We start from the raw sequence: 14,095 nt of genomic DNA, 5'->3' as shown, positions 1-14,095 counted from the left end.
ATTCCTGAATTGCAATTATATCGCAATATTTATCGAGATATCAGAGCAGTTACTTACGAAAAATCGTTTTGTGTTTCAGGAGAGTCTGGAAGAGCGGGTGCAGGAATTGGAACAGGCACTGCAAGCGGAACGTATTGCTGCGCAACGAGATCGGGCGACGATCACGAAGCTCCAACGACAGATCAACAAGGTGAGTCAAATAAACGTGACTTCCGTTTCAATTAATCGGGTTATTGTTATCGAATATCATCGGTACGCATAGTAGCTATGAAACATGGTGCGTGACTAATATCATCAACGTGGAATATATTATAAACGAATTATTGATTTCGATTTCGCGATTGAATTCAATTTAATTAGATTTCACTTTTGATTCGTCGTAACGATGGTGATTAGATAAAGTGCAATTGTTCGCGAGATAAACTATTCGAAGAATTATCTATAAAAAAATAAATAAATAGAATTAAACCGGTTGAAAGAAATGTCCATTGAACGAATCGTAAAAATCGAGGAAAAGGATGTTGGTTTTTCAAGCATGTTGCACTTGACGCCAGTCTCGCCAGTTTATATCAGATAACGAGAAGTTTCTCGTAATCTCACCATTGCAATATGTGTTGTATCATTTCGATGTCGCCTTCCAACGCCTGTAATCACTTCCGTCTGGGAATTATCCACTGAATTATCTCGCGCCATTCCGCGGATTATCCGAGAGACCAGTTATTTCGCGATACGCGAGAATCTAACTGCGAATGTACCCGATAATTTATGACCACAATACGCCTCTTGATTCCTACATCACGGAATTTTTATAACAAAGTCGAATGATAATTCATTTTAATGGAATTATATACAACCTCGATTCCTCTGATTAAATCTAAAAGTTAAATTACAATTATATAAATTATTACGTTTTCCCTAGCAAAAAGGAAATCGATACGTTACGATTAAAATTCAAACGTAAAATATCGCGAACTGGATCCGGAGTCATAATCATGTTTGTTCGTCTCCACGTCTCTCTCGAAACTTTCGAAACTCTTTTAAACCGAAAAGGAGAGGACACGAAGAGAGGAAAATTGCGAACCTGGAACCAAGATCCTGGCGAAATCCTTTACGATTTCCGGGGTATGGAGAAGCACCGTCTTACGAAGACGCATAAATTCTCAACCAGATCCCAGATAATCCCTTATACTCCCTTTTAATCCGTTCGCGGTCCTCCGAGTTGCTCACATTCGAAATTGTGGTCGAAATTGCTTCGTCTGAAGCGGAATGATACACGACGGGATCTTGTTCGCCCTGTTCCTGACATGCCCACCCTTCTTCCCCCCTTTCGACGGCCCTATAAACCATCGTGACAAAAACAAACGGGGGTAACGAGTGGAAAAATTCGGAAATACACCGGCCGAGAGTAATCTAGCATGATTTGTTGTTTCTCCTACGCTCGAGACTGATCCAGACGCGTTAAAATTATTTATTTCCTATCGATGCTTTCCGCCACTTTTTGTCCCAGGGGATTGATGGAAGGAAGTGTAAATTTTCCCAAGTTTGCGCAAGTTGGTTGCGATCGGTCGAAGAAACGAGAGAGGGAATATTCGTCGCGAAGATTTCTCTAAAAAACAAAAACATTGGTCGCCGTTCGAGTGTGGAGATTCGATCGAGTTTTTGAGGGAAGGATTGTTTTTCGAGGATTTGAGATCGAGCCAGAGAAATCGTAAATGTAACGGGGAATAAAAATCTTATTCAAAGAGAGGAAAGTTGAAGCAAAAGTATGAGATTCGAAGTCATTTCCGGACCAAGTTTCACAGTCGAATTTTATTTTATTTTATTTTTCTTTTCTTTTCTCTTTTCTTTCTCCGATTATCCTTTCCGCCTATTCGTCTCCGAGTCCTTTATCCCGTTCTTGTAAATATAAGAGGAAGAAAGAGGAAGAAGTTTAAGAAGGTGTTCTCTGGTAACTGTTGGGAAGAGAGTTACCCGCAACTTGAAGGGAAATTTCATCCGAGTTATTTGAATTTTTGCCCAGCCTTCGTGGCGTTGGAACGTGAAAAATTCTTAGGACAATTTTCACCCAATGTCCAAATCCCTTCAAACTTTCCTCGCATCGCTTTTCGAGATAATTTCGCGTTTCAAACTTTCTCTCGGATATTTAATCCTCCCTCGAAGAAAAGAAATGGCATTCTTTTCCTTTTTCTCCGTTATTCAATTTCCCATTGTCAAAGAATACGCCTCCCTTTTCCCTTCCTTCTTCCCCTCTCGTCAAATTTCATCGTTCAATCATCTCGATGTGTTGCCCTACAATTTTCAAATGTTGTTTCGCGCCACATGGCGCGCACCGTTCGATAAGGAAAGGGTTGCCAAAACTCGTTTCAACGCCATTCGAGCAACACGCGTACCATGTTCCAAGTGGTTGTCGAGGAAATAGCCTGTTATTTGTAACGAATACAGGAGATAAAATTGTTTAGGAGATTGCGAGGGGCCCGATGGAAATATCATTCGATAATAATTCTACGTTTCTTCATTAAACTTACACCCCCTCATACTTGTACGTAAAATATTCCAAAATCTATTATACATCGTTTAATCGAAAGAATATAGTGATCGTGAAATAGAAATAGCAATTATGATTGGTATAGTTCGTGGCATATCGTTGCATACTTAATCATACTTAATCAGTAATTGTTAATTGAATTTGATTTGCGTGAATGCAAATGCAATAATAACGGAGAGTATAAATTTCACGATTAAATGTTAGCTGTTCGATTTTATACAATACAACGATAAGATAAATTATTAATTAGAAAAATTTCAAATAACTTTTTCATTGTTCGAAATGACGCAAAAACATGCGTGATGTGTATGTCTATCATTATCTACCGTCGTTAGATCTTTATAAAAAGGAAAATGTGTAAGAAAGACTAGGACGAGCGCTTTTCGCGAACTAAACGACCCGTGAAAGTGAATTGAAAGGGAGAACAGGTGAGAGCTTAGGGCTCTTGAGAGAACAATCCCGGTTGACATTGCCTCGTCTGAATTTTTAGCGAAATGCTAATGCAACGATATTGCCAATTATGTGCACAGTTTCCCGTGGAAAATTTCGTTTTTCTTGTTAACTTTCTCTTTTCTTAGAATTGCTTCCGGAAATGGGGCGGACATTGCGCGATTCAATTAATTCTCGACCGTTTCCACTTTTCCAACTTGTACCTTACTTACAAAATCGATCGTGGAAAATTCAAATTCCTTTTCACGAGTGTAATCACGTTTTCTATAAATTCTTAATCTGTAATTAAAAAAAAAATATATTTCGTTTCGAAGGATGAGAAACGAAAAGATATCTCGTGCCATTTCACTGGAAACGCGTTCCTCGGCCCCTCATTCGTGGCGCGCGAAACAACGGAATAAACAAGCAATAACGAGGAGGGTTTCATTCCAAGGCGACAGAAAGGCTTCGTCTCTGCTTTTCGCCTAGAGTCGGAGAGTGCTTCCTCTGGCTCCGATATTTTATTCGAAGATAAATACCGCGTTGCACCTCCTCCTTTGAATTCTCTTCCGTTTCCTGTTGGAAGAGCTCTCGGAATGTCACTTCTAAACTCGAATATTTCTCTTCTCTAAGAGACGAGGGAAATATTTTCCCTTTGAGAAGGAAAACGCGGCACGGATTAATTGAAAACGAAACTACGAAACGGATATCGAAGATTGGCTTCGTTCGAATTGTTTCGAGCGAAAAATGAAACGAATGGATCTGAAAATAACAAGATCGAAACAGAAATCCATTGCAATTTATTTTTCTCGAGATAAGATTCAAATTTCTACCTTAATAACGCTATGAATATTGTTCAGCGATACGTTGATTTAATATAACGCAATAACAATATAATAAAAAGAAATAAAGAATTAAGAGAGCTTGAATAGACATCGTACGAATACCTGAAAAGATTGTTCGAAACGGCACGAGGAAGAAGGGTAACCGAATTCCAGATCTCGTTTCCCTCTCGATTTCTCCAATTTCCACCTACACATCTTGGCAACAGGTTGAATCTTCGACAACTCCCCTCCTTCCACTATCCCTTTCTTTCTCCAAGAACTTTCACCTCGAACGTTTCCATATTATTTCCACACAGGGACGAAATATAAAAAATATTGGTCAGGAAATAATCGAACAAACGATTGGAACGATCGCGTTGTTGGAATATCGTTACCTCGAATAGAATATCTTTTTTCCTGCGCGTATCTGCGTGTCTCGAGGTCATCATCCTCTCCCCCACGAATTGGACGAATCGTCGTCACCGGTGCGATTTGCCTTCGGTCCATTTGCAATCGGAAACGGCCTTAACTTTCCCGTCGTTTGTGGCAATGCGTTCCATTAACCTGAGGGCGAGGGTCGGCTGGATGAACGAAACGGGAAGGGAAAGTGAGTGGTAAGGAAGGGAGGGTCGAGTTTTAAGAAGAGCCGGAATCGCCTTCACGGTAGACTTGGTCGCAAGGCCCGAGACTTTCGTCGGAAGAACGGATTCCTCGGTTTTCTTTCCTCTGTTCGAGAAACCAATCATATTATTTTCCTTTCTTTTTTGTCGATTTGTTGTAGAAGTTGGATGAAAGATTTTTGAACTTTCGAGAACGTAGGAATTGATATTTCTTTTGGTTGGAAGGAAAAAGTCGAAAAAGTTGTCGAAGCTAAACTTTTTTAATTGGGATTGACGGTGAAGTTTCGGTGAAATTCGTTTATATTTTTTTATATTGAAGTTATGGAACAATTGTAACGTAAAATAAAGAAATAAAACGAAGAACGTTGCTAAATATATATTTTTCCAAAGCGGAATGTAAAAGAAAAAATGTAAGGAATAAACCTTAAAAGGAGTTAGGCGAATCGAGATAAAAGTTAAATTTGCACGATTGCCTATTCTCGATCGTTATCGTTGAATGAAAAGAAAAAGAAGATAAAGAAAGAAAGAAGGAAAGTTTCCTTTGAGATCGTAGATATCCGTGAAAATTGGGTCACACCGGTTGGGAAACAAATTTCCCTTATCCGAAAAGGCTGGCTCTGTTGTTTTCGTGCTTTAAACCGAGTTTATGGACAAGCTCGAAATTCGAGTGGATCCGAATGGTCGTTTCACGCACGAGTTCTGGCCGATATCACGGAAAAATGAACTTACGAACGGTGAAATGGACCGGCGAAATGGAAAGGAAGAAACTGGAAGGTATAGGGGATAGATAAGATACGTAACCATTTGCACCGAACATGCTACCAGGATTGTAAATGCGAGAGGGAAAGTGGTCGAATGTGCTTTTTAAAAAAAGATTCCTTCCTTATTTTTTTTTCTTTTATTTCACCAATGTCTCTTAAACGAAACATATGTTAAAGATAATTGTTAAATGCATAAAATCTCTTAATTGTTGTACTTTGAGAAGAAGTTTAAACAAGGACGTCTACGATAAATGTAATAAGATATTTATGTATTTGGAAATTTTAAAGGAGAACTGTAAGAGGATTAAATAATTTTAAAAAATATTGCAAGAATATATATAGTTGTTCCATAATGACTATAATGTAAGTAATTGCTGTTGTTTAAGTAAAAAATTGCAAGGAATGTAAATGTAATTTCAATTAATGCCTCGAGTACTCGTTTCTATTTTTACCAGCAAAAATTTCTCATTGTTCCATCAGAATTTCAAATCCAATTATTATTCTTCTGGATATATTTACTGCTCGTACTGCTATTGAATTTAAAAATTACGAATTACAAAAAGATAAACGACTTTATTACATATTTATTTCAACGAAAACTTTTTCAAGAAGTTACAAATACGTATTAAACGCAATAAAAACAAGTTATACAAAAAAAGAAATGTATACGATAGATAATATAGAAAACTCGTTAATTAACATTCGACGTATTGGAATCTCCATTGCAAGATTTCTTCGAGAGCATCCCTCCTTTGCCACGATCTATTGTGAAGCGACCGAGATTAGATTTTTTCGTGCAGCTGCGTACACACGTGTACGGAGAACGGTACTACGTTTGAAGGGGTGTCTACGTGGGCAGGTTGCAAGATTCGAGCCGGGGGGCTGATATATGTGGACGTGGCGCGGCGGCGGTTTCGAAAAGGGGCAGAGATAAACTTAATTGAATGGCTAGGAGCCGGCGTGAACTGCCGTTTTGTCGTCCGGTTTTCCTCGTTTCTGGTCGGAATCGCAGCGACACGGTTCCCTATCGGGGTGATTTACGCCGTCCCGGCCTTGGATCCGCGCGTACTAACCGCTTACGATCTTTATGAGGCGGGTGGTAAGAGTGCGCACGTGTCGACTCTTCTTCGAATAGAAACCCTCTGCTAATGGAATACGTCGAAGATCGGCGGGATCGTTGAATAGATCACGTACTTTCTCCTCATCCTGTTTAACCGACTGCCATAGATCCGTCGGGGAAAAGATGTTGAACATATCCGAGAAGAATAAAGGCTATAAAAGAAGAACGGCTGTAGGATTTTTTTATTTTCTTTTCTAATTTAACGTTCTTGTTTTAAGTCGATGAACGTGCTTGAATATTTACTTTGTATTTAAATATTCGCTATCAAGAGAAATTTTACCCCCTATCGTTTCATTCGCTTTCGTATCTGAAACGAATTTCGTGAAAGCCCGGCTCTAATCTTTATTGAACGTAAAATCAGTGGGTAGGTTGGCATTGCTCGTTCTGGTGCTCGTGATCGATAACTTTGGTTCGAGCTCGCAATTTGCCTCCAATAAAGGTTCCTCTGCTTAAAGGTTAAAGAACCTGTCGCTCTATTGTCCTCGTTGCTTGTACGTGCCACAGCTTTCTGGGCTTTTCCAAGTGGAAAACCAAGTCCGTCGCGACGGCGCCACATACACGAATACGTGTATTTAAACGCGTACACACGCACACGGTCTTCGTGCAATGGGAACCTGGCGGCGGCGGCCCTTGCTACTGAGCTATCGTTTATCGTCCACCGTCGAAATTGTCTCCCTAAATGAGAGTTGGGCTAGGTCAATTACCGTTCCAGATTGTTCATTGCTACGTTTATGGAGTACACGATCATAGGTGGTGGCGCAGTTTGAGACGTTTGCTATTTTTCCTTCGTTTTCGTTCGTCCATGTTTCGTACTTTCAGAATCGGTGAATTTGTTTACTCGATAACTCTGAATTTCCGGTGTATTAAAAGTAAATAGAGACGGATGATTGGTAAAATTTTCAAGAGGTTATTATATATTTTTCTTTTTTTAGGAAAAATTTTAATGAAGTCTTGGTTACATATACCCGTAGGTAAATAGTCCAAGTTTTTGTTGGAGCGAAAAATTGTTAGGATAATGGAATAGTGGAGAATCGAGGGATCGGAATTTATATTGGATACTGGTAAAAATGCAATTATTCTTAAATAAACTCTTGCCGCGGATGGGTTAAATTCGAAGTTTTATTACCTTTGAAAGTATAAAATCACTCGCAAATTTTCAGAAGAAAATATTCGAATTATTCAAAATATTCCAACCTCATCCTTCACATAAAATTCCGCGAAATGCACACGCATACACACACGTTATTCGAACGAAACGACTTGGAATGCAATAATCAAAAACCAATTCGAAAGCAACTCTCAACTTCGTATTAATTCCACGATGATTTCACATTTAAAGGGGAAACGTACGTTATTATTATTCAAACGAAACGACTGGTTCGACCATAAGTAGCAATAAAAATCTCATGCGCACACACGAAGCGATAAAATTGAGCCGGGGAATAGAGAATCGGTGGAAGCGAGGCGGAACCTGAGTGGAGCACGAGTAGGAACATCCGGTTTACGCCCCCGCAGCCGCGATGTAATAATGATTATCCTGTCGTCCTGCGCATTAAAGTTACGACTTCCCTTCTCCGCCTCGTCTCGCGCGTATCCTCCTTAACTCCACCGGGACCTTATCCCTCGTTAAACGAAGATGAATTCATTTCTTCGATGATGTATGGCGACGTTCCTTCGCCTATTTCGAATTTAACGTCTCGTATTTGACCGATGAGCCCAATTTCCCTCCTTCCCCCCATTGATCACGCTCCTGATGCGTGCGCATTTCGAATTAATTCCACTTTTATGATATCCCTGTTAATTTCTCCAATTTGTTGCTCCACTTTTTCGTGGACCCATGTTTTAGACTTATTGACTCTCTAATCCTCGGCCAAATTTTCTTCGATCACTCTTTCCTCTCTCGTTCGTCAAGCGGATGTATTCCAATAATAAGATCTCGGTTCTGATCCCTTCTCTCGCTGTAACGTCATCTTCATCTTCTCCTAATCGGGTCCAATTGCAAAAGGGGGGACAAACCACGGCAAATCATCTTGCGATCTCTCTTCTCCGCCGCGTTTGATCGCGATCTCTCGTCGTTAGCCGCGACAATGGAGCGTCGGGGAAACGTTTCTTCCACGCGTGTGTAACGAGTCGGCGTCATTCGCCGTTGACGTATCGTTGATATTTGCATGCGGCCGCAATTTATCTCAAACCGAGAATCGGCGGGAGTAAGAGGCGCAGAGGGAGGAGACGACGGTGCCCTCATCAGTCATTCGTTCCCACGGGATACCGCGAACGCGTGCCTCTCCTTCCTTAACGATTATCGATTAACGTTGGAACGATGACCAAGAATCGGTGGGGATCGGGGAGAGGAGGAGGTTGTTCGAAAGTTTCCACGGTGACGAGGATCCTCCCGGTGATCTTTATCTCGAACGTCGCTCCCCTTGGGGGTTAATCGGTGACAGTGATTTCGATGGAGATATACGGGTGGGGAAATCTTGGTGGAAAGTTCGAGGAGCTATTCGAACAATGCGTTTCCTTTTTTAACGAAGGTGATGGATATTTCGTTGAGGTGCGAATTGTTTTCAGTTGATCCTGGCGATTAGCACGAATGTAAATTCGTTAATTTAGACTGGGAAATTACGAGAGAAATTACGATTCGATGTTGAAGTTGCAATTAATTAAATAACAATTTGTATATATATATATACATTTGAGAAAATGGATATATTTGATTTATTAATATAAGGAGAAACGCGTTAGATTTTAATCCGTTACGAAGGATAGTGACAAATGAGGTTGTATTTACGCGATGATTGTAATAAATCGACACAGGCTCGTTTCAACTCCTTGACATTTCGCAATATACATATATATATATATTTTTTGATATAAAACGTTTATTTCTTCGAAACGGAAAAATAGTTTCCTCGCCTTGTTATCTTGGTTCAAAGGAACGCCAAAATCTATTTATAATTCGAACCTGTATTCCAACTCCCTCCCTCCCCCTGTTCGAGTAACGCGACACAACAAAGCCTTCTTCGAGTTTCTCCAACCGTCTCGAGTAGAATTGGCCGTTATTTATCTTGAAGATAAGTGAGGAATCCGAAAAGAAATCGAGGCCCGTCACTCGTCAAAGGATGATTTAAAAGCTCGTGACGAGACGAGAGACGCGTCGCAATTTCCTCCGTGAGAGGAGTTGGTTGCACGTCAGGTGCGCGGGATTCATCGTAAGGAACTAGCCTCGTAGCAGACGCAATTTATCATTGTTGAACGGGGCAACGTGTACCCCTTCCGCCCCGTCCGCCAATTAAGACGATTCCGGAGTCAATTTTCGCGCGTAAAATATTAGGGCTGATTGATGGGGGAGAGCCGACGACAAGGAATGCGTTATTAAATATTATTCCGCGAAGAAAGAAGGGGGAGGAGGGGGGAAGAAGACGAGGTTTCGTTAACGTCGTTAATCATCGTTCATCAAGAGGGATCGATCAATTTACCGTAAGTGGCAGTAAATCGTCGAAGAAAACGTTGCAGCCGTTTAATCGATTAATCACTATCCTCCAATGGGTTAAAGTCCAGCCTCTTCTTCCGTTCCTCTTATTCGCGCGATTCGAAAATCTTTCGAGGGCGAGGGAGGAGAGATTAATAAATCGTCCTTGATTAATCGATTCTGCAGCAAATGGCGAGAATTCGTAGTGAAGAAGAAATATTTGGACATTGTTTCGTTAATCTCGATTTGAATCATCGTTGATCATCGTTCTCTTTCCATCTGATGAATTTTTTTTAGAAAGTCGATATTTCTTTCAATGTATGAGCGTACGATTAAGTGGAAATGATTTACGATTTATCGTGGAAGATCGAAAATATATTTGTATATTTATATTAAATCTGATTGAGAAATGCATCTCTATGATTATAGCAAGCAAAATGGCTCGCAAATTATTTGTCTACCGTAAAAGGAAAAAGAGGGAAGTAAAAAGGATCGAGAAACATTGCTGTGAACTAAATCGAAAGGTTCTCTTCTCCTCGAGGTTGAGAGAAAAAAAAAAAAAAAGAAATAACGATGTCGCGAAAACCACGAAGCTTCTCGATAATCGCGCTAATATTCTTTGTTTGCCGTTTTGCAACTTGGCTGGGTGGAAAGGAGGGTCGATGGCTTAAGTTCACCGGGGGCTGGATTAAAATTTCACGTCGCTTTGCTTTCAAAAAAGAAAAGAAAAAAAACTTTCACCCTCGTCACCTCGCTTTGTACTTTCCCCCGTACAATTAGAAAGAAGAAAGCGAGTGTGAATCCATCGTGGAAAATCCATCGCGAAATAAACGGGAACGTTATATATAATCGTAAAATCTATCCGTTGACGAAATAATGAATAGATAATAAATCGTAAAAAAAAAAAAAAATATTACGATTTAGTATCATATCCTCGATTTGGAGGATAAGAGAATCTCGATTTCAATGGCGGCCAGCAATAATTCAAACGCGGAAAACGCGAACGTGGTTTCAATGCGTGACTATAAATCACCGATATCGAGAAACGTGGTCATTGGATTGTAGACTATCTCCCCAACGTGAGAATAAACCTTGTATGCGCCGTAAAAAAGAAAAAAGAAAAAAGAAAAAAAAAGAACGAGATCCATGTTCCTGAAAAAAAAAAAGGTTTCCTCAATGATATGCGAGACCACGTGGTCTCCGCATTAACTAGCCGCTCGAGAGTATCTCGTGTTGGCTCGTTGATTATCGTGCATGCGGTATTAATTAACCAATTTTTTAAGCGTAATAACGTCGGTCGTTGTACGAGTATTTTTTCCGCTTTTTTTTTTTTAATTATTGCTTTTTTTTTTTATTATTATCTTTGGACGTGATCGTCAGGCGAACGTGATTCTCGACGAAGTTTCACTTTGGAGCTTATTTTTCTCTCTCTCGTACGTATTCTTTTGTTTTTTATTTTTAGAAGTGCGAGGAAAAAAAAGAAGGTGGTGAATGCGGTTTAAGTATTTGAATCGGTGGAATATCGTTTTGTGCAGGTTTTTAACGAACAGCAACGATTTCAGAATTGTGAGTGGGCGAGATGCGGATTGAAGGGAAGCTTTATTTGAATACTGGCGGCGGGGGGGAGGCGTATGAAGTTGTGTGGGAAAATAAACAAATGTCTGGCTTAATTAGAACGAAGCTTCGGCTTAAAACTCGGGAATGTTTTATGAGGTGATGCGGTAAACTCTCGTTGCTGAGCTGGTAAGCTCGCTTCGATTTGTCGTTTGTCTTCTCTGGGATTAAAACTTTGGTATTAATCCGGAAACTAATTATTATTTTGATATCCCTTTAGAGAAATTATATTTCAACAAATATCACAATAACTCGTAATTTACATAATATCGTAATAAATTCTGAAGATCCAAGAACCTTTCCAAACTTTATAATTGAAAAGTAGACGCGTGGCGAAAGAATTTCGATCAATCTTCATTTCTGGTTATTTCAAACAAATGGGAAATCTGGAAGAAAGAGACCAGCGAGAACCCTTCGAACCCTTCGAACCTTTTCGAATATAAGAGTTTAAAATAAAAAATAAACGGAGTTCATCCCCAAACGAGATCCGAACTGGCTCTTAAATGGTGGATCGCTGTTAAAATCTTGGCGAACTTATAATGAAGAGATTTTTCGCCGAGTGCACCGGCCCGGCTTAATTCCCAGGCGGTGGTTAATTAACATTTTGTTTGCAGCGGGGAAAGTTATTGAGATGGTCTTCGACGTTCCGGAAAATTATTAATATCGGCGATTAATTAACTCTTTGCCGACTAACCGCCTGTGGCGAGATGGTAAAAGGAATTTTCATTGTGTTACACCTGTGCGAAAGCAGCTTGTTCAAACGTATCGAAAGAAAAATTAGGTTTCATTTAAAGTTTCCCCGCTGAAACTCGACAAAAAAATTTTCAACGTGTGAATATAGATCGATCATATCCTTGAAATTTTGTTTAAAAAGAAAGAAACGATCGTCGACTATTTTTAAATTTAATAAATATATTCCCCGATCTGATCCCAAAAGATTGCAAACGGATCGTAAAGGTGTTTGAAGTTCCATCTGCATGAAGCTAGCGGACAATTTCCTCTCGATCGAATTTATTTCACGTTAACTCGAACAAACTCGTCGCTCGGCCACGGATACGAAAGATAAACGGAAACGAGGGAAAATAAGAGAGAGAGAGAGCCGTGGGGAAACGGAAGTCGATGTCCGACTACTTTGACCGATGGAGAGGCGGAGAAGAATTGGAATTTACGAAGAGGGGGAGGAACTGTGGACAGGAAATAACGCAAGAAGAAGAGAAATGTGAGCGAGAAGAAGACAGTTTCTGGATAGAATTTTATAATTTTTAATCCTATCTTTTAAACACGTCTCGACGTCTCCATGAAACGTAATCGTAGTCTATTGTGCAACTTGTGAAAGTATTGATAATTCTAAATATTTGTCTCTTCTCTTCATCGCTAAATTAAATTTTAAGGCAAGGAGGTAATTCATTGACAAGAATGTTCGCGTGCGTGTATTATTAAATAAAGTTTTTACGTCATACGACTATAAAAATAGCAATTATAATGAAAGAAGCGGTGACAATAATAATAATCGAAGTAATAGCAACAATAATGGAATAATAACGACAGCAATTATAGAAGCAATAATATAGTAACAATAATGGTAATCACAATTGCGGTGGCAATAACAAAAAATAAAATTGCGGTAGAATTATTAAATTAATAATGAACGATAAAAACGAGTATTATTATCGGCTTACGTATACCGATTCAAAAGATCAAAAAAAAATTAATCCTCACCGTATCCTATAATTTCGAAAATTTACAAAGAAAAAAAAAAGCAACTACTTTCTAACAATGACTATAATGTACTTACACGCGCGCAAGGAAAAGAAAGGGAAAAATAAGGAAAAGGAAGAGGCACTCGTAGGCAACAAAGTTGAGGTGAGAGAGGGTTGCTGCGAGTGATGATGACTAATGTACGTGCGAGCAATTTACATCCCACTTTGCAAGAAGATATCCTCCTCCTCCCAGACCCTACCTTTCTGTCTCTTCCCGCCTATCCACCCCTTTTCCACCCTTCTTAAGTTCTTGCCGAGTTTCCCGTCTGTCGAGGCCGCCTCTCGAGCCTCCCGCGCGTCGTTACCCTCGTGTCTGCAACGCGAACACCCATCAACCCGACGTTTTGGCAAATTGCCTCTGTTTTTATCGCGCTCGAATATTTCTGCGGCCTCGAAGAGGCGCGCGCGTCACCACGCCTTCCCGGTCAAACGTCTTCCTCTCGATTTTCTCTCGACTCGCCGAACAGGGATCGCGAAGGATCTCCTTCAGAGATCCTCGAGGTCTGGATCTTCGTTTGGATGTTTTTTTTTCGAAGGAAAAGTGGGAAAAAGGGAGTTTTCTGCTCCAAGCTCGAGGATGGAGGGAAGATCGAAGAGATTGGACGAGAACGATGGAAAAGTGAAAGTGAAAGAGAAGGCAGAAAGATTCTTTTGGGGGTGGTTACGGGTTAATTAGAATGGCTCGATGGTTTAGAGGCGACACGTGATTACTTGTGGTGATGGGATCAACGTTTTGCTCGATTCTATGAGAGCCTCTCTTGCGCCCCTGGGATATGTGTGTAGATATGACGCGCGTAGGACAATTATTTGGAAAATAATTTGATTCGTCCCTTGGTCGTTGTTGGACGTTTTAAATTAGAATTTTTTTTATTTCGTAAATGAAAGTAGCGACGACTCGACGATTTTATTTCCGTGTTAATCTATTCTCGACTTACTTACTTGCATAGATATTT

General features: G+C 40.0%; 1 protein-coding gene across 27 annotated transcripts in view; it reads left to right on the top strand.

The window, feature by feature from the left end:
- The window catches only part of LOC108004228 (uncharacterized), a 262,800-nt gene that overhangs the window by 193,616 nt on the left and 55,089 nt on the right, over positions 1-14,095 (top strand). For all 27 annotated transcript variants that reach the window (XR_009832161.1, XM_062082826.1, XM_062082817.1 and 24 more), the window contains one exon: positions 80-190. Coding sequence is in view for 26 of the 27 variants with exons in the window: in XM_062082826.1 (XP_061938810.1) it covers positions 80-190 (111 nt within the window). In the remaining variant the exon portion in view is untranslated. The remainder of the gene's footprint in view (positions 1-79; positions 191-14,095) is intronic.

This window comes from Apis cerana, linkage group LG12 (genome assembly GCF_029169275.1).
Source record: "Apis cerana isolate GH-2021 linkage group LG12, AcerK_1.0, whole genome shotgun sequence".
NCBI lineage: Eukaryota > Metazoa > Arthropoda > Insecta > Hymenoptera > Apidae > Apis > Apis cerana.
This window is presented reverse-complemented; position numbering and strand designations above follow the sequence as displayed.